The 18,508-nt window shown below is 49.6% G+C and overlaps 1 protein-coding gene across 2 annotated transcripts in view; it reads right to left on the bottom strand.

Annotated features, from left to right (window-relative positions):
* Positions 1-3,490: 3,490 nt before the first annotated feature.
* Positions 3,491-18,508, bottom strand: part of ZBTB48 (zinc finger and BTB domain containing 48) — a 177,201-nt gene continuing 162,183 nt past the window's right edge. For both annotated transcript variants that reach the window (XM_078642985.1, XM_078642986.1), the window contains exon 11: positions 3,491-3,849. In XM_078642985.1, coding sequence (XP_078499111.1) covers positions 3,553-3,849 — 297 coding nt within the window. In that variant the 3' untranslated portion in view covers positions 3,491-3,552. The remainder of the gene's footprint in view (positions 3,850-18,508) is intronic.

An 18,508-nucleotide genomic window follows, 5' to 3' on the forward strand; every position in this document is an offset into this window, starting at 1 on the left:
GCGAGACCTAAAAATGAATAAGGGCTCAGAATCAGGATGTGAAATCCCTAATAGTCACCAGTCGCGGCTGCTGCCAATATGCATTGGCGGGGTGGTAGGGCAGTAGCGGATTTGGCCAGAGGAGGGCTGAATTAATAAAATAAAATAAACGTACCGGATTCTGCGGCTGCCTCGTGCTTTGGTACTCCTCTGTTCTTATGCTGCTCCCGGCAGTCCCTGTGACCGACTTGCCACCCAATACAGATGCTGCTCTCATACTATGAGAGCAACGGCAGGATTGGCCTGCGTGGGCTGGTTTGATGCTCTGCTCAGGCACAGGGAGCCCTGTGCCATTTCTCCACCCAACTGTAGAATACAGCTGGGTTAGAGAAAGCTAAGTGTGCAGGTCTGTTTGGCCAGCCTAAGACAGCTGGCCAAACAGACATGCGCTCTTAGAAGTGCACATAAAACTCCGTTCCTCCTTCCTCCATGGCCCTGCCCCTCACTACACACGCTGGCTCAGCCAGCAACTGGAAACTAAAACAATAATAAAATATAGTTTTCTTTTTTCACATGCTGGCTCTGAGCTAGTGCGGCAACGCTCCTCCGCCATTGCGGAGGAGCCGCCGCTGGTAGTCACGTGGTTAATGATAGGACATACTTCACAGCATATTTTTCCTGCAGCAATATTCATAAAGCATGACTCAGTCTTGTTTAATGAGCTAACTTGCCTGTCTATTTAATTTTTGCCTCACAACTTAGTCAGCTTGTTCGTTCGGCCTTGCTGAACAATCACTCCCTCTGTATTCTTAAATGCCTTCGTCACAGCGCTGGAGCCATGTCGGATTGCCCCAGGGAGATCTGATCGGTTTCAAAAGAATATAGTTCAGCTGGGGTGTAGGAAACGAGGATGGTGGTATTTACTGGTCAATAAGAAACTTAATCGCAGAAAGCTGGAATGTCTAGCTTGCAGCGCTCAAAAGGCACAAAAAAAAAAAGATGAACACAAATTCGGATATGCACTGAAGCTTTACCCATTTTATGTTAAATGTGAAATTTTGCGCCGCAGCTTCCATTAGCTTCAATGTTAGGTGCTTTTATAGAAACTCTCCTCTCCTGTTCTGGTTCCCACATCTTGCGAGTAACTTGAGGGTAGAAGCAGAACTTTGAATGAAAGAAAAATTCATTCATGATGGCAGTGATCAGCGAATGGGAAAAACACTCCTCATTTCCAATCTTTCTCGACAATGAATATTTCAAAAGGTTGAGACTCAACATCAGGACTACCTCAGTCTTGTTAAATGAGGTATGTACTTATGTGGTATGCTGTACACAGTGCTACATTTTCTGCAATTGCCCAGTGTAGGAAGGATGTGAGGAGTATTTCCTCTAGAGCACTTCCTCTAGGAAGACTCCAAAAAGGTTCATTTCCCACTTTCAACAAATTTTCTAGCCGATGACTGGGACTGGCTGCAACTGCATAAACTTAGATTCTGCACTCTGCGATTTTCATTGATGTAGCCCTCTCAAAACTACTGCACATAAACCATTAATCAGCTATAATGTGCAGTGTTCAACCCGTACGACCCTTTTTAAAACAATGTGGTTTAAACAAGAGTAAGTGCGTCAATGCAAAACCTGAGCGGCAACCTGTTGAAAGCTCTGATCAGTTGATCAGCTAAAGTAAGCTGCACAGGGAGAGACATACTAGTTACAGATCAAGGGAGTCCACAACAAATCCATTACACTTAATTTCTAAACATAATTTTTCTATCACAGGTACCTAGTGTCATTTTAAAAATAACCCTGCCAAAAACAAAAAAAAGCTGGACAAGCAGCTCTGGTCGAACTATTTTTCTCAACACACCAAAAATTCAGATTTCAATGTGGGATCAGCATGGGGTCATCAAGCTGGCCTGCAGCACATGCAAACTTAGGTGCATACAAATGTAATAAAAGACTCAATCTACCTGCTCAATTTCACTGCAATCCTTGGTGCACCCAACAATCAGACATGGAAACAGCTGGCTTTGCAGGCAAACCAACATTTCCTCGGAGGATGAATGGGTGCGGCGGGGTCTACCTCAAATAACAAATAGGGATAAGCAAAAGCTTTTCTGGAATAAGTAAACGTAAGTATAGCCCAATACATTCACTGGTAGTATGCTTGGTAGAAAGACTGGATGCAAAGCATAGTAATATTTGAGCAATATGAGGGAGAGTGCCCCCTACTAGCCTCCGCATGACATGAGTGGCATGGCAGGCAGGACTTGGGTGATTCCCAACAGCATTGGTATCCCCACTTCGCTCTAGAGACTACAAAGATGGCTGGCTTGTATTCATTTGGACGTTACAGAGGCAGACCGAGACCTTTCTAAGGAGTGCATATAGATTTGTCATTGGAATTCCTAGCTACCTACTAATAAAGCCATCACCAATACACCATCCTTCGGGGGATAACAGGAATATTTAAGTGACGAGTCCGCAGAGCCCAATGGAAAAGAATTTAATCTCCGAGACATAGAAACATCAATGCCAGAGTTGTGCTCGCTAGGGTAGTAGCAGTTAGCCAGAAACCTAAAAAACAGTGTTTTACTTGTACATACAACCGGATACCTACCTGCCTATTGTCTTTCCATTTTGTTCTCCAAAACTGATACAGCATTAAAATCTCTGTTTTGTTAAGATGTAGTTAAACCAGTCTCTCGAATGAAAAACCCACGCACCACTCTACGGTCTTCCACAAAGCGTTTAAGGATCTTCTTGGAGCAAATATTCAATGTTCCTGAATATAATAAAAGCTTAGAAGGAGGGCTTGCCTTCTCCATGGGGCTCACTACAATTTCTGTTGGAACCCAGAGTAAGGTGGAAATGGGTGTTCCTGCTCGAATCAGGAATATATTGGGTGGAAGGTATTACTGCTTCTCTATGGTTTACTCTGTGCATTTTTCGCCAAGTAAAACACAGCGAAAAAGGTGTGAAGGAATACTGCAGGAATCTTAGTTTTTGCAACTCTGATTTGATGACTAAATGTGCTGTTAATATACATTGCAAGCTGCATAACTGAATGATTCAGGAATATTGAATCAGTGACATACCAACCCCCCGCAGTGTCGGTCTTTCACTGGAGGTGTATTACGACGTCAGTTTCTTTGAAAGACCAGTAGGACAGGGGCCGAAGTCAGTCATATCGTAGCTTGCTAGTCCGCAGCTGCTTGTAGCTTTCCTACACTAGAAATAAATTAGCCTTATTCCTTCACAAACAGGAATAGAAAAATCAAGCAAACCCAATAAGTGGGACCGTGACCCGGAAGTTCCATTAATATTTCTTTTATTAATAATTATGTAATTACACCTTCATTTACATCCTTCTCCTGTAACTGTTGCCTCAGCAACTTTTCCTGAATTTTCTTTATTTAAAGTGACTACAGGGACCTGCCTGAGTTTAAAGATAATTTACATTTTGGAAGAACAATGTATTTAGCAAATAAAAACCCTAGGCCACGCCACGCATGAAAACAAAAATAATATATACTTTATTCGACAATTTACACGTGCCTCAGGAATAAGACATTACGTTTCACAGTCATCGGTGATTGAGGTCGCAGACATGAGCGAATGTTCAATGCCATCCGTGTCAGCAAAATGTTCATCCCCGCAGAGGCGGGGTAAGGACAGCCCTTCCTCAATGGAGCTTGGATTCAGGGACTCCACTATAACCTCTGCAGACCCTACTTCCAGTTCATGAGGGCTCTGCAGACCAATCACCAGCCCCTTCTCCTCCTCAATGATGAGATTGCGCAGCTTCCGTTGCCGGGGGTTGTAGTTTTCCATTCGATTGTGTATCTCCATGTGGCGTCTCAAATGCGCCTAAAATGAAAGAAAGACATTCATTTCCTGAGGGATCTGAAATGAAGTCCACAGCAGGATCCTGTTTATTTAACTAGATTACAGAGACCAAAAATCACAACCTGCCTTTCTATACAAAATGCATTATGTAAGCTGCTACACAAGAATAGTATAACATCACAAAACAGAAGTATTGGTAAATAAATCGGTCTAGGTTTAGTAGCGCAGCAGCAAATATCTTTAGGCCTAATGAAGATGCTAGAACGGACTTTTGGAACTTGATTATTTAGGTTTGGCTTGACATGGCAGCTGTTATGAGACCTACTGTTATTACTTCTTTAAACTACACAGAACAGGCTTTGTCTCGAGCCAGAGGAGCATTACCTCCTCGTAAGTCTTCCTCGCCACATGAGTAACGTAGTGAGCTTCAGCTCATCACCAGAACCCTCCAAAGCAAAAAAAGGTTAGCCTGCCATGCCTCCCATCCCTTCCCAATATGGCCGACCCATTACACCCTTGATCTCTATAAGAGATTTTTTTAGTTCTGCGCAGACTCTCCGAGGCGCGTTCAGGTAAGTGTGTTCCTGCTTTAGAAAGAAGCATGGGTCCCTAGGTGGAGGCCCTGCTCTAGTGGACCCATGGGCGTGGGGATCCTCACCCCTTCCTTCCAGTTTCCACTTGCTTGGGGGCGGTTAGGCTCTGCTGTAGCGAGCCACGGGTTAATAGGGGACGGCCGCGGGGGAATTGGGCTCTGCTTTCCCGGCCCGTCTTGTCCCCTGCAGCCGTGGAGGCTTCCTGGCAGGTTTCCGGGGGTGCGGTTGCATTTTTCCCCGTCTGGGGTTGACTACGTTTAGACCTGCTGAGCACACATGGGTTTCTAGCACGCAGGTCGCGCACAGTGGCCGTAGTTCCAACCGGCCTCCAGATGCACTCGCTATGGTAGAGTGCTCACAGGCAGGTTTTCTCCTGCTGGTTGGCGGTTGCTGTGAGGGGCTGTGTTGAGCATGGACCTCGCAGGTCCTGACCTTACCTCCCGAGTTGGCGTCCGGGACCGTGGCTATTCCCGGAGCCGTTCTGCACATCGCTTCCCTCTCTGTCCTTCCAGGCTCGTGGTGGGTCCTTCACGGGCGGGTGCCGGCGCTCCATTTCTCCTGCTCGGTTACGCACAGCGGACCGTTCTGAGTTTTCGGCAGGGGAAGGGAGGGGCGCGCATTTCCGATGTCCGGGCAGCACCCGCTCCTAGTGTAGGCGCGTAAGCTGACGGGTGCCGCGTGCGCCTGCTTGCAGCCCGGGTCCGCGCGCTGCTGCCATGGGCTCGCTCATGTCCTGTCCCGTGTGTAGCCGCACACCTCACCCGTTCCTCAGGCAGTCAGCGTGCGGCTTGCTTTTTAGGTCGAGCCTATCCCATTCCGCAGGAATGGATAGGGGAGAATTTTAGTGGCCAAAATAGGTTCTCAAACCATCAGCAGATTTAAGACAGTTCACGTGGGTCACGTGGACACAAGCACGCGCATTTCCCCACATCAAAGCCATCAGCCTCCCTCCCACAGGCTTCCCCAGCGTGCGCAGTGCGCGCTGGCCTCACTCCTCCTCCCCCCTAAATGTTTTTTTTCACGGCCGTGAGCTACATCAAAGGGTTCGGCTCCCCGCCCCCTGCTTCACGGACGCTTCTCAGGCCACCAGCCCGCCCAATGCTTGTTTAAACATATTTTTATACCTTGGCTCGTGTTATTGCCTATTCTACCACGACCAGAGAACAGCAAACCTTCTCATGTGCTGTATGCACATGAGGCTTAATTTCGTCATTTAAAGGGCTGAGTTGCAATATTTTAGAATCCCGTTCAATGTTATAATGCTCCGGTATTGCACAGTGCGTTGGCTTTCACATATTTTGTTTTTTGTAATGACTTAGGGTTTGATAGGCAGGGCTGATCCAGGCAGACAGATATCGACTCTGGTAGCATGCATTTAGAATAAAGGGAAGTGTTGAAACTGCCTCTGCATTTTTTATATTAATTTTAGGAGATTCAGGTATATTAATGGAACATTTTCTTTCCTTGCTTTTGATTTTTTACAGTTTCAACCAGCATATGATACCTGAACACTTTATGGGCTTTCAGGAATAAGTACTCATCATACACTTTTTAAATATATTGTAAAATTCAAATCCATGTAAAAAATCAACCCTATGTGATCTTGCTTTGTCATCTACTGTATCCCTCTGCCACTCTCTCTCACATACCATCTTATGCATCCTGTCTGTACCCACCCCCGGGGCATCTGCGCCCACTTCCGATCTCTCCGTGCCCAACTTTTGTATCTTGTCTGTACCCCAACGTTTTGAGACTCTGCCACTCGCTTCGCTCATCCATCACCCCCAACCTGTCTTCGGCCCAACTCTCGGACATTTCTGCCCACCCCTAGTATGTACCCCCCCCCCAACTCTCCTCCGACCCCCCTCTGCCCTTAACCCCTCTGTCTCCTTCATCCCTAATCACGTCTATCTTCCCTGCACCAGTCCTCCTGCCTGGCAACCCCATACCCGGCACCCCCACCCGCTGCCCCGCCCCACTTCCGCTCTGCCTGTCACTGTACCCCAATCACCCGCAGTCCCCCACTTCCGCTTTGCCCGTTACTGTACCCTAACCACCCACTGCCCCCACCTCCGCTTTGCCCGTCACCACCCTCTCCCACCCATCCACCGCTATTCATGCTGTCACACTACTACTCTACCCCACCGACTCACCCGTATGCTCCCTGCCCCCTCCCCACCACCCTTTTACCATAATTCTGCCTGCCCCCCCCCCAACTCTACCCTCTACTCTACCCTCTGCCCTGCCCACCCCCATACAAGACCCTGGCTTCTCCCCACTCTGTCTTTGACACTACTCGTCCACCCTACTGCCCTTCACCCCCAATTTGTCACACTATGCTTCCTTCCTTCCACCCCAGTGCACCCACCCTCATTCTGTCACATTACTCCAAAACTCCACTGCCCTCCTCCCCTATTGCCAAATACTTCTTCCCTCCACCCCTATTGCCAGATACCTCTTCCCTCCACCCCTATTGCCAGATACCTCTTCCCTCCACTGCCCTTCGCCCCATTCTTTCTCTTCCCTCCACTGCCCTTCGCCCCATTCTTTCTCTGACACCTCTCTTGCACCCCCACTGCCATCACATCAATTCTGCCGGTACCCGGCACTCTTCTCGCCTCCTGCCCCCGCTCCCGTGTCCAGCGGACCCTTCCCTTCCCCCCGCTTCTTCTGCACTCCGCTGTTTCCGCCTCTTCCTTGTGGCTTCCCTCCACCTGGGGTCCGCGGTTTCTGCCCCACAGATTCCTTCATGCATCCTGTGCCCCCTGTCCTTTTCTCCCTCCCCTGGATGTTACCCCCCCCCGCCCCCCCGGTCTCCCCCACCGCTCCATGCCCCCCCCCTCCTCTCCACACCCCCCCCTCCTCTCCACACCCCCACGGGGACCGCCTCAGCCCACCCTCGGTGCGTTCAGTTCCCCGATGAGCGCTATTTCAATGCTGCTCCCTCCCCCCTCTTTTCTCTTTGACTCTCACGCGCTCTCTTTTCTCCCATTCTATCTTCCTCACTTCCGGCTTCCTGTTTCTTGACGCATCCTCCTCTGTCCCGCCCCCACAGTCTGTGCTCCCCCAGCCTTTCCTCGCTCACTTCCTCACGTTCCTCTCATCCTCTTAGCCCTCTTGCTCATCCCTCCACCCGTTTCAAGAAGAGCCGAATCAGTCCGCCCACATACCTGCACTTTAAATCGTGTCCCCACCGCTTGTAGAGCGGATAACTCTGTGTTGTTAGGGTCACTCGAGGCGCCCGGCCGCCATCTTGGGACTGCTTTGGATCTCGAGCGTGCCACTGTCAGAGCGCTCTAGTGCTCAGCGTGGACACCAGGTGAGCCTGTATTTAAAGCTCTCACCCTTCCGCGCAGCGGTGACGCGCAGCGGAAGCGCCTGACTCTCGCCTGAGTCAAGCCAGAGTCTGCCCGTCTGCGCCCGTCAGCGCTAAGGAGGCGCGAGAGGCGGGAGACTCTGAACTTTTTTTTTTTCCACTGTCCCACAATGCCTCCTGACTTAAGTAGGTCACGTGATTTATTATCATCACTTCGTGGTCCTCATGCTCCCTGTCACTGTTCCTTAGCTCCCCACATTTGGTATGGCCCGGCCTGCTGTGCGCACTGTCATCAAACACTAAATTCTGATCTGCCATCTGAGACATCCACTGATGCTATTTTACTTCGAGGCGGGCTAATTAATGCACGCTCCTTAGTAAAAAACGCTCAGAACGTTTTCGATCTTATCACTGAATCTCAGCTGGACTGTCTTTTCATCACGGAAACATGGCTGAAGCCATGGTGTAATCCTGCCCTAGCTATAGCCCTACCACATGACTACCACATCCTACGTCTGGATAGACAGGAACAACGAGGAGGAGGTCTTGCAATTATCTATTGAAACATCTTTAAATGCTCCATAGAAGAATTGACGGAATTAAGAGTCAGAAGCACTGGCTTTCTCCTTAGCAATCCATGACTCCCTTGTATTCTCCGGAGCCCTTATCTATCGCCCCCCAGGCCCCTCCTCCACATTTCTGGACTCTGTAGGTGACGTACTGAGTGATCTAACTCTCAGGTTTTCTAATTTTACGGTGTTGGGCGATCTCAACCTACATCTTGAGGCCCCAACTGATCCTGGAGTCAGCTGTTTCCTGGACACAATTGAAGTGTTGGGACTTACTTTGGTGAATCGCGAACCCACCCATCAGGCAGGACATCTACTAGATGGCATTTGTTCCAATCTTTCCAGTCTGATAGTTAAATCCCCTTGCCCTCAGGTATGGACAGATCATTTTCTAATTCCCTTCCTCATAGTCGAAACCCGGAAATCCTCTTTAAATTCCTTAAAATGTAAGGATAAACCCCACACGAAATCCATCCCGGATTGGAAGTCACTAGCCAGGAGAGCTGACATCGTCGAAAACTCAAAGATGGGTTACCAGCCCTTGCCGACTGTACTTCCTCAGACTATCAGATCTTCTGTGATTGGATTGCTGGAGCGGGCACGCTGCTTATATCACCTAGTAATGAAAACTTGAAACGTAGGAATAAGAAAAAAAATGCTCCTTGGTTTTCACCAGCTCTTAAGTCTGAATTAGGCGAAGTGAAAACGCTAGAACGGAGGTGGCGTCGTAACTACGACACCGCCGCACGTAACATTTATATAGCAGCTAGACGGAAGTATCACGCAGGACTAAAATTAGCAAAAAAAAATCACTATCTACAGGCCATTTCTTCAGCAGGCCAAGAACAAAAAGTTATTTTTAGGATTGTTAAGGATTTTATTAATCCCTCAGCTCTATCGCAAGAGATCCCTCCATCACAAGATCTCTGTAATGCGATATCTGATTACTTCGAGAACAAAATCCTAACTATTACTAACACCTTTCCATCAGGAACCATCACAACAATGGATGACGAAGAGATAGTGAAGATGACTTCCCCCCTCCGTCTTGACGAGTTCGCCCCAGTACCCTTGGAGGAAACTGCTAAAGCTATCTTAGCCAGCAATTCAGGTTCCCCGTTTGACCCTTGTCCCCCTCCGGTGTTGCACTATCTAATAGAGATGGTTAATCCTATGATTAACAGTATCATCAATTCCTCTCTAGCAACAGCAAGTATCCCCAATGATTGGAAACTCGCAGCTGTTAAGCCACTCCAAAAAAAGGCCCTAGCCGATCCTACTACCCTTTCCAACCTACGCCCGATTTCCCTGCTACCCATGCTATTCAAGCTGACTGAAAAGTTTGTCAACAGTCAACTGACTAACTTTTTGGAGAAGAATAACGTTCTCCACCCGAATCAGTCAGGTTTTCGGTCAGAACATTCTACCGAATCAGCCCTATTATACACCGCTGAAACCTTAAGAGCAGCAATGGACCAGGGAAAACAGGCTGTCCTTATCCTACTTGACCTGTCGGCAGCCTTTGATACCGTGTCCCACAACATCTTATTGGACCGGTTGGCTGCCGCAGGGGTGGGAGGACAGGTGTTGGCTTGGTGTAGGAATTTCCTCACTGACAGACGCCAAATAACAGTGCTTGGCCCATATCAATCTGAGGCCAAAAACGTCAGCTCAGGGGTGCCACAGGGCTCCAGTTTGAGCCCTGTTCTTTTCAATCTATATATGGCACCTCTGATGAACCTGATCGCGTCATTCAGGATCAGTTCTATTTCATACGCTGACGATACCCAACTGATTTTGGTGTTGGACAAGGAACGACCAGGTGCCGAGGAAGACCTCAGAGATTGTCTTGCAGCAACATTCAAATGGATGAACAACAACCATTTAAAGTGCAACGCCGGAAAAACGGAAATTTTACCCATGGGGACCAATAACCCTTTTTCCCCCACAGTATGCTGGCCATTAGATGCTGAAGCTCCACCCAACACAATTGTATCCGCCCGTAATCTAGGCATAAAATTTGACAACTGCTTATCCTTCAAACCCCAGGCTGTAGCAGTGGCAGGCATGTGCTTTCAAATCATTAAAGCACTTAGGAAGTTCTTTGATCTTCTCCCTCTCTCGGCGAGGAAAACAGTCGCAGTGGCCTTAATAAATTCTAGGCTGGACTACTGCAATGGACTTTATGTTGGAGCAAACAAAATCGTGCTCCACAAACTGCAGATGGTCCAAAATGCGGCTGCCCGCCTCGTACTGCGTTTGCCCCGTAGATCATCAGCCTCTGCAGCCTTGAACACCTTACATTGGCTGCCAATAGGAAAGAGAATTTTGTTTAAACTTCTCTTGATCACCTTCAGGGCTTTCCATCAACGCGGCCCAATCTACCTACGAAAGGGGTTTAAAAGATACTATCCAGCGCGCTGCCTGAGATCCGCAAGCCAGAATTTACTTACTACTCCTCGCTTTAAAACTGGCTACAAAGGGTGGCAAATCCATCTTTGTGCTAGGCACTAAGGCCTGGAACAAACTTCCCCTTTCCTTGCGGTCTTTCTCCCAAGAAGCCTCTTTTAGGAAGGCATTGAAAACCTGGATTTTCTCTCTGCCTGATGCTCTGTGTAGGACCCTAGTGTAGTGGATGTGTAGAAATTAGGACTTCTTTTCCCTATCCAACTCTTCCATCTGGGTTGTGTAAGCGCCAAGATACTCCTTGGAGTGGTAGCAGCGCGGTATAAATGTCCATTACATTAACATTACAGCTAGCAAGTGCCCCCCCCCCCTTCACTCCAACCCCTCCACCATGTGTGACGCCTCAACCCCCTCCGGCTTCCCGTTTACAGCATTCGTGGGTCCATAATGTGGTGGGAAAAGCGAAACTACAAGTCCCAGAATGCAATGCACTGCCACCTGAAAAGATAGGACTGGCTGAAAGTGTCACACATGGCATGGGCGATCTTTACGCTCTTGCCACCCTTGCATTTACTTCTCTCCCTTGGCGGCCCTTGCTTTCATTCTACCCTTCTATAATTACATCATCTTCTCCCCTACATCTCACATCCTCTTTTCTGATGTTTTAGTTCTCTTCTCTTCCTGCACTCTCTCCTTTTTAGATGACCCACTCTCCACCTGTTCCCTCTCCAGGTATTCCATCCTTCTCTCCCCATGCCCATCCTATCCTTATTCCATCCATAGGTCGTTTTACTCCCCCTTTCTCTGCCCCATCCTCCCCTTCTCTCTCTGGGGTACCTCCACTCACAGTTTCTTCTCTCTTCACCTCCTTGTTTCCCTCTCTCCTCTCATATTTTACACTGTCCCTCGCATACGTTACCCCTCTCCTGTTCTCACCTTACTTTCCATTTCAACTCTTCCCCCTCTGCCATCTGCACTCCTTCCTGCCTTCACAAACCTTTTATTGCTTCAATTGCCTTCCTTCCTTCCTCCCTCCACTCCTTACCCCTATATGCTGTTTCCACTCTCCTGTTCTATTTTCTCTTCTCTTCTATTTGTTCTTTACTGCCCTCTTCTATTTCTTTGCGTCTCTCATGTCTCCTCCCCTTTAACATACTTTTCTTCTCCCTTCCCTCCATGCTCCTCTTTTCCACGCCTCTCCTGCTCCCTCCTCCTCCTGGGTCTCTGATACCTCTTGATTCCCTCCACCCTTTACCCCATTCTCACCACAGCATCACTCAGCGCCACCCCAGCTTCACTCAGCGCCACCACAGCACCACTCGGCGCTACCACAGCACCACACGGCGCCACCACAGCACCACTCGGCACCACCACAGCACCACTCGGCACCACCACAGCACCACTCGACACCACCACAGCACCACTCGGCACCACCACAGCACCACTCGGCACCACCACAGCATCACTCGGCACCACCACAGCATCACTCGGCACCACCACAGCATCACTCGGCACCACCACAGCATCACTCGGCACCACCACAGCATCACTCGGCACCACCACAGCATCACTCGGCACCACCACAGCATCACTCAGCATCACTCTGGAACATTACAGCATCACTCTGGAACATTACAGCATCACTCTGGAACATTACAGCATCACTCTGGAACATTACAGCATCACTCTGGAACATTACAGCATCACTCTGGAACACCACAGCATCACTCTGGAACACCACAGCATTATTATGCGCCTCCACGGCATCACTCAGGGCCTCCACGGCATCACTCAGGGCCTCCACGGCATCACTCAGGGCCTCCACGGCATCACTCAGGGCCTCCACGGCATCACTCAGGGCCTCCACGGCATCACTCAGGGCCTCCACGGCATCACTCAGGGCCTCCACGGCATCACTCAGGGCCTCCACGGCATCACTCAGGGCCTCCACGGCATCACTCAGGGCCTCCACGGCATCACTCAGGGCCTCCACGGCATCACTCAGGGCCTCCACGGCATCACTCAGGGCCTCCACGGCATCACTCAGGGCCTCCACGGCATCACTCAGGGCCTCCACGGCATCACTCAGGGCCTCCACGGCATCACTCAGGGCCTCCACGGCATCACTCAGGGCCTCCACGGCATCACTCAGGGCCTCCACGGCATCACTCAGGGCCTCCACGGCATCACTCAGGGCCTCCACGGCATCACTCAGGGCCTCCACAGCATCACTCAGGGCCTCCACAGCAACACTCAGGGCCTCCACAGCATCACTCAGGGCCTCCACAGCATCACTCAGGGCCTCCACAGCATCACTCAGGGGTACCACATCATCACTATGCGCTACCACAGCATCACTGAACGCCACAGCATCACTCGTCGCCACCACATCATCACTCTGCGCTATCACAGCATCAATCTGTGCAACCATTCAACAACAACTGGTTCAAATATGTTCTCTCAATGTTTCAAGCTTTATTACAAATGTCACAAAAAGAGGTTAATATTTCACTTCTGTTCTTGGATTTTCGTCACAATAAAATACACTGAACATAATCTTCACAAAAGTTATTTACAAAAGTTTAAGCTATTGCCATTATAAATTACAATACCTTTTATTTAAGTATTAATTATTAAAAAAATTAAAAGCCACTGTTATTTGTAATATCAATACATCTAAGTCACCTAAATACAACACATATTGCATTACAAATGCTATAGGTGTCACATTTGCGAAAGGTATAACTATTGGCATTGTAAATGACAAAGCTATTAATTTCGTTATTTTCAAAACTAACACATAAATAAAAAATGTGTCATTTACAATACCAATAGCTCAAACTTTCCTAATGCGAGACCTATTGCATTGCAAATGCTTGTTGAACTTTGGTATTTTGAGTGTCGCCTGTCCTTGGGGATTCCGTCGGCGTTTTTGTTTTTGGTACGTTGTGCCTTGTAGTCCTTCACTGCGAAGTTTGGATGGGGCTATGTGCGATGCTGGCCCTTCTGTCTCTTTTTGCAGTGCTGTTTGCTGTCTTTTGTAGCGGCATCTTGGAGCAGTGGGTGCCCTGTACCTTGCTCTCCTTTGGACCCTTAATCTTTATTCTGGGTGGCCTTCACATGTTCCTTGTGACGGTTCTCCGCTCTTTGTAATAGGTTGTTTAGGTTTTGCCCTTCCTGTGCGTGCTGGTGGGGGCACTTACATCGACCTTTGGCCCAATGGGTGTGTGTTACTGTCCTGGTGTTTTACTGGCTTTTATGGGTGTGTTACGGGGCCACGGCTTCGTGTTGTTTTCCTGGGTTGTCCCGGACTCCTTCCTCCCTTCTGGGCCTTGGGCTTACGATCCATCCGTCCTTCTCTCGTTTGTTATGCAGTGTCTGGCCTGGTTAGTCTCTGGTTGGGCGTCCTCCTGGGGATTCCAGGGGCTGTGGGCTACTGCTTGTCTGTTGGGGGTGGGCGGCTGTTGACGCCTGTCCGGCCTTCTCTGGGCCGCTTCGATGGTCCCCATATGGGCTTTTGCTTCTGGTCTGTATCCTCTGCAGGGGTTGTGTTCGACCTCGTGGTCACAGGTTCGTATTCCGGCGAGTCCACTCAGCTTTTCGTCCATTTTGGGTCGTTACTGGAGTACAATTGAGTTGGGTAACAATGTCATGTTATTCGGCGCCTTGCGACCCATGGTTGATAAGTACACTTTACAAATACGCGTGTTATCATACCATGTCGCCCTCTCCTCCTCCTGCTACCTGGCTCGTCAGGCGGCTCTTGCTCCCCCATCCTGGCCGTGCTTCGCCTCGCTTCTTGGGGGTTGGGGGCTCTGTTAGTGGCCTTCTGCTACCTCTCCTCACGTCCTGCGTGGCTCTGTCTCGGTTCCCTGGGTCCTGCCCCCTGCCGGGCCGCTCCGGTTGTTGGACTCCCCTGCTCATGTCCTACGTGCTGCAGCTCTTTGATTAGTCTACTGCCTTTGGGTGGTGGCAGCTTGGTCGGGCCTGGGGTTCGTCTCACGCCTCTGCTGGGGTGTACGTTTTGTCCTATTCTTGTGGGGTCGCGCCTTTTGGCTGTCTCTCTGGACAGTCACTCTGGCCTCATGGTTGGGGTCTTGGTCTCTTACCCTGTAGATTAGGTGCTCAATCCCTGGTCTTTCCCTGACACTGTGTGCTCTTTTAATTTTGTCTAGGCTATGTTATTTCTAAGGCTCCTTCTCGGTCGGACCCTGTTCGTCTGGTTCCGGCTGCCCCTATCGTTTTTGTTTTTCAGATCTGCTCTAGCGGGCTCTGATATTTGCGAGCTTTTCCAGGTAACACTTGGCGGGTGATTGGCCATTGCTGGTGCCGGCTCGAGCTGGTCCTCCTCCCCTGGATCGTGGGTCCTGCTAGGGCGGGTCCTCGCCCCTTCTTACCTGTGCTACCCCATCACAAGCGTTCTTTGGTAGGGGCCTTCCAAAGGGCATGTTTCGGGAGGTTCTGTGCCTACTTGGCTGGTGGTGCTTGCCCGGTCTGTCTGTTGGGGTTTCTTCCCATCCGGTTGGTCTCGGTGCCTCTGGGCCCTCCTTGGTTCTGGTTCCTTCCCGGCTTTGCCTGTTCCGTTGGTGTCCCTTCTCTTGCCCTGTTACGGGTGCAGCCTGTGGTCTTCCTGTTCTGGTATCCCGGATGTTAGCTGCCTTTTGCAATCCTGTGGGGCGTGCTTGGGTTCCCGGTCTGTACTGGGTCGGTTGGTTCACCGGATGGTGGGTTTCTCGTCTGGCTTCTGTTGGCCGTTACTTGGCTGGTCTGGGGTTTGCCCCGGTCCTGCGAGGGCTCCTTGTTTCTATTCTGGGCAGTTTTTCAGCTGCCTTGTTCTCCGGGGTGTGCAGGGTTTGCCCCTTTGGTTTTTGGCTCGGTTGTTCCGTTCCTTGGCTGGGTCACTTTGGTTCCGGTTCCGGTTGAGGTCACTGGTGGTGACCGCCTACCTTCTCGTCCGGACTCCCGGCTTTACGATTCCTCTGGTTCCTTGGCTTGCTCGGGGTCTGGGCTTGTTTGGCCTGGATGGGGCCTTTGGCCTGTTGATGGTACTCGCCTGGCTGCTTCTCCCTTGGTTTCTGCTGCTATGGGTGTTGGCCTGGGGTGCGTTGGTTCCATGATTTGTATTGTGCTTCTGGGGGCACAGGTTCACGAAGGACAGGGGTTTGGGTCCAGCCGCTGCTTTCATGTTATACCGGTGTGATGTTCGGATGGTGCTTTTTTGTCCGTGAGTACTGGGTTTCTCCGGTTCTCCTTACCCGTGGCGGCGCCCTGCGCTTCCTGTCTGGATTTTGCCTCCTCTTCTTTTTCCTTGTCCCTGGTTTTGGGGTGCTGGTGCCTGCTGGCTCTGGTTTCTCCCTGGGAGCATTGGCATGCTTGGGCTCGTTTCGCTCGGCCCTTCTCGCCTTTGGTGTGTTTCTGCCTGTGGCTTTTCCTCACTATCCGCTCCTGTTGGCTCTTCGTTGTTTGGCTGGGTCGGGCCTGGTTGCTGACTGGCTGTATGCCCTCCTGGATGCTCGCTTCGGTGGCTCGCTTGCTACATGTGGAGTATTCCTGGGCATTTTGCTTGGCTCCTTGGCGGGGCTGTCTCGCTCCTCCGTGCTGCGTTCCCCTCCCTACCGGGTTCTGTTTGCTTCTTGTGCATCGTGGCCCCTGGAGGGGTTTCGCTTCCTTTCTGGTGGCTTGGCCTTGGGCATGGTCCCTTACGCTCTTCGGGATGCGTGGGCGTCCTGATGGGCTTTCCGCAGTTGGTCAGTTGGGTTCCCTTTGGGGTCGGGCCGTTCCTGCGGCTTACTGGGTCTGTTTTGCCTTGTGCCTGCCTGGGTTCTCTCTTTGGTGTCGCACTCCCTTCCGAGGGGTCCTTTGTGCGACTGGGGTCTGTGTCCCGCCTGTGTCGGTCCTTGCTGGTGGGGTTTTGGTGACCTTCGTTTTTTTGTTGTGGTTCAGTTGGCGTGCTGGGTTCCTTTTGGCACCTCTTCCTTTCTTGCTGCTCCTGCCAGTCTGTGTTGTTTCATCTGGTTCCACTGCTTCTGACCTAGATTGGGTTCTACTCTCTCGATTTTGCTGGTCCGCCATGCGGTGTTGCTGTGTTTCGGTCAGACTGCTTCTCTTCCTGCTGTGGCTTTTTATTGGATCTTGGTGGTTGGGTTGCCCTCGGTTTCTTCGGTTCCGGCATCTGGCCTTGCCCCCCTCTCGCTTTTGGCTGTCCTTTGGGTGGTCTTGGTGTGTTTGGGCCGGATTGCTGCGGTCTGTTCTGGGCGTGTTGTGGCTTTTGGCCCCATACGGTCTGGTTCCGTGCCTTCTCTGTCCTCCTTCGGTTGTTGGTTTGGGCGGTTTTTCTGGCAGCCCTGCGGGTTCCGGCCTCTCGACCCTTCCGGTGGTTCTTCCTGCTCGTGGTTGCCTCTCTCTCGGGTGGTCCTTCCACTCGTCTGGTCTTTTGGGTTTGCCTGCATCCCTGGCATCCCTTTCTGGTCCGTTGGTTTCTTGTGAGTTTCCATGAAGCCGCTTGGCTTTGGTATGTGGTCACTACGTTACTCATGTGGCGAGGAAGACTTACGAGGAGGTAATGCCCCGATTACTTAACAGTAATCTTCATTACTCGGAGTATAGTCTTCCTCGCCACATGAGTTCCCATCCCTTCCTCCCCGTCTGACTATCGGCTTCATGTTTTTGCTTGGTAGTTCAGGCTGAAGGGTTGGGCCGGCCCGCCTCTTATAGAGGTCAAGGGTGTAATGGGTCGGCCATATTGGGAAGGGATGGGAGGCATGGGAGGCTAACCTTTTTTTGCTTTGGAGGGTTCTGGTGTGGAGCTGAAGCTCACTACGTTACTCATGTGGCGAGGAAGACTATACTCGGAGTAATGAAGATTACCGGTAAGTAATCGGGGCATCTCTCTCACCGTATGGTAGTCCCAGTTTAATAGATCATTCAACATCCTGGGTAGCATTTGCCCTTGAAAGTAGGAGCACTATTTTACATTACCGAAGTAAACAATCATAACATGAAATGATTTACTTCAAGTATGCACTTTAAACAGAAAGCAGTCGTTTTGGTTTTGCTTTTACAGAGCAGCAGGCATTTTCTAATGTTTTATCTGAAATTGAAAATGCAAGCGAGACCTATTAGTTGAGTTTACGCGTTGCTTCATGTAATGCAACAGCCCTAGCACATTTCAATTTACTATTTCAGATATTAGCAGTGGAGGCACAATGTAAGACACTATACCCTTTAGCTCCAGTTTGATTTAGCTATGCTGGCAGCAATGAAGCCAATGGGTCATGAAGGCTGCCGGCCCAGACGAAAAACAAAAAATATAATAGTAAGGATTTTTCAGCAGTATTCAAACAAGGTCCATTTAAGTTTTGTATACGTTAAAAGGTATGGACGTGTATAAAACTACACACTAGATTTAAAGAAAAACTATACTATATATTCCTCAAGTGTTAAAGGATGTGCACTTTAAAAAAATATATTTGTTATAAGATAATAGACATGCAATATCTTTGCACCATCATGGGTTACTATGTGAATAAATTAAACGTTATTATATACCAAATAATGAAAAACATTTGGAACTTTAAAAAAAGGGATACATATTTCAAAGTTTTATTTTTAAACAAAATGTTGTGCATATAAATGTGGTATATTTTTAATCTCTCCTCTTGTTTATTGGTCTACTTCTTTATGGTGCTACTGTAGGTTAAATTACTTGTTGTTTTGGGAACAGCCACAGAGCCTATAATATTATGATTCGAAGATGTTAACAGTAAAGTTCTTTAATGGAGTAATGGCTTTTTGGA

The sequence above is a fragment of the Lissotriton helveticus genome, chromosome 5_1 (assembly GCF_964261635.1).
Source record: "Lissotriton helveticus chromosome 5_1, aLisHel1.1, whole genome shotgun sequence".
Lineage (NCBI taxonomy): Eukaryota > Metazoa > Chordata > Amphibia > Caudata > Salamandridae > Lissotriton > Lissotriton helveticus.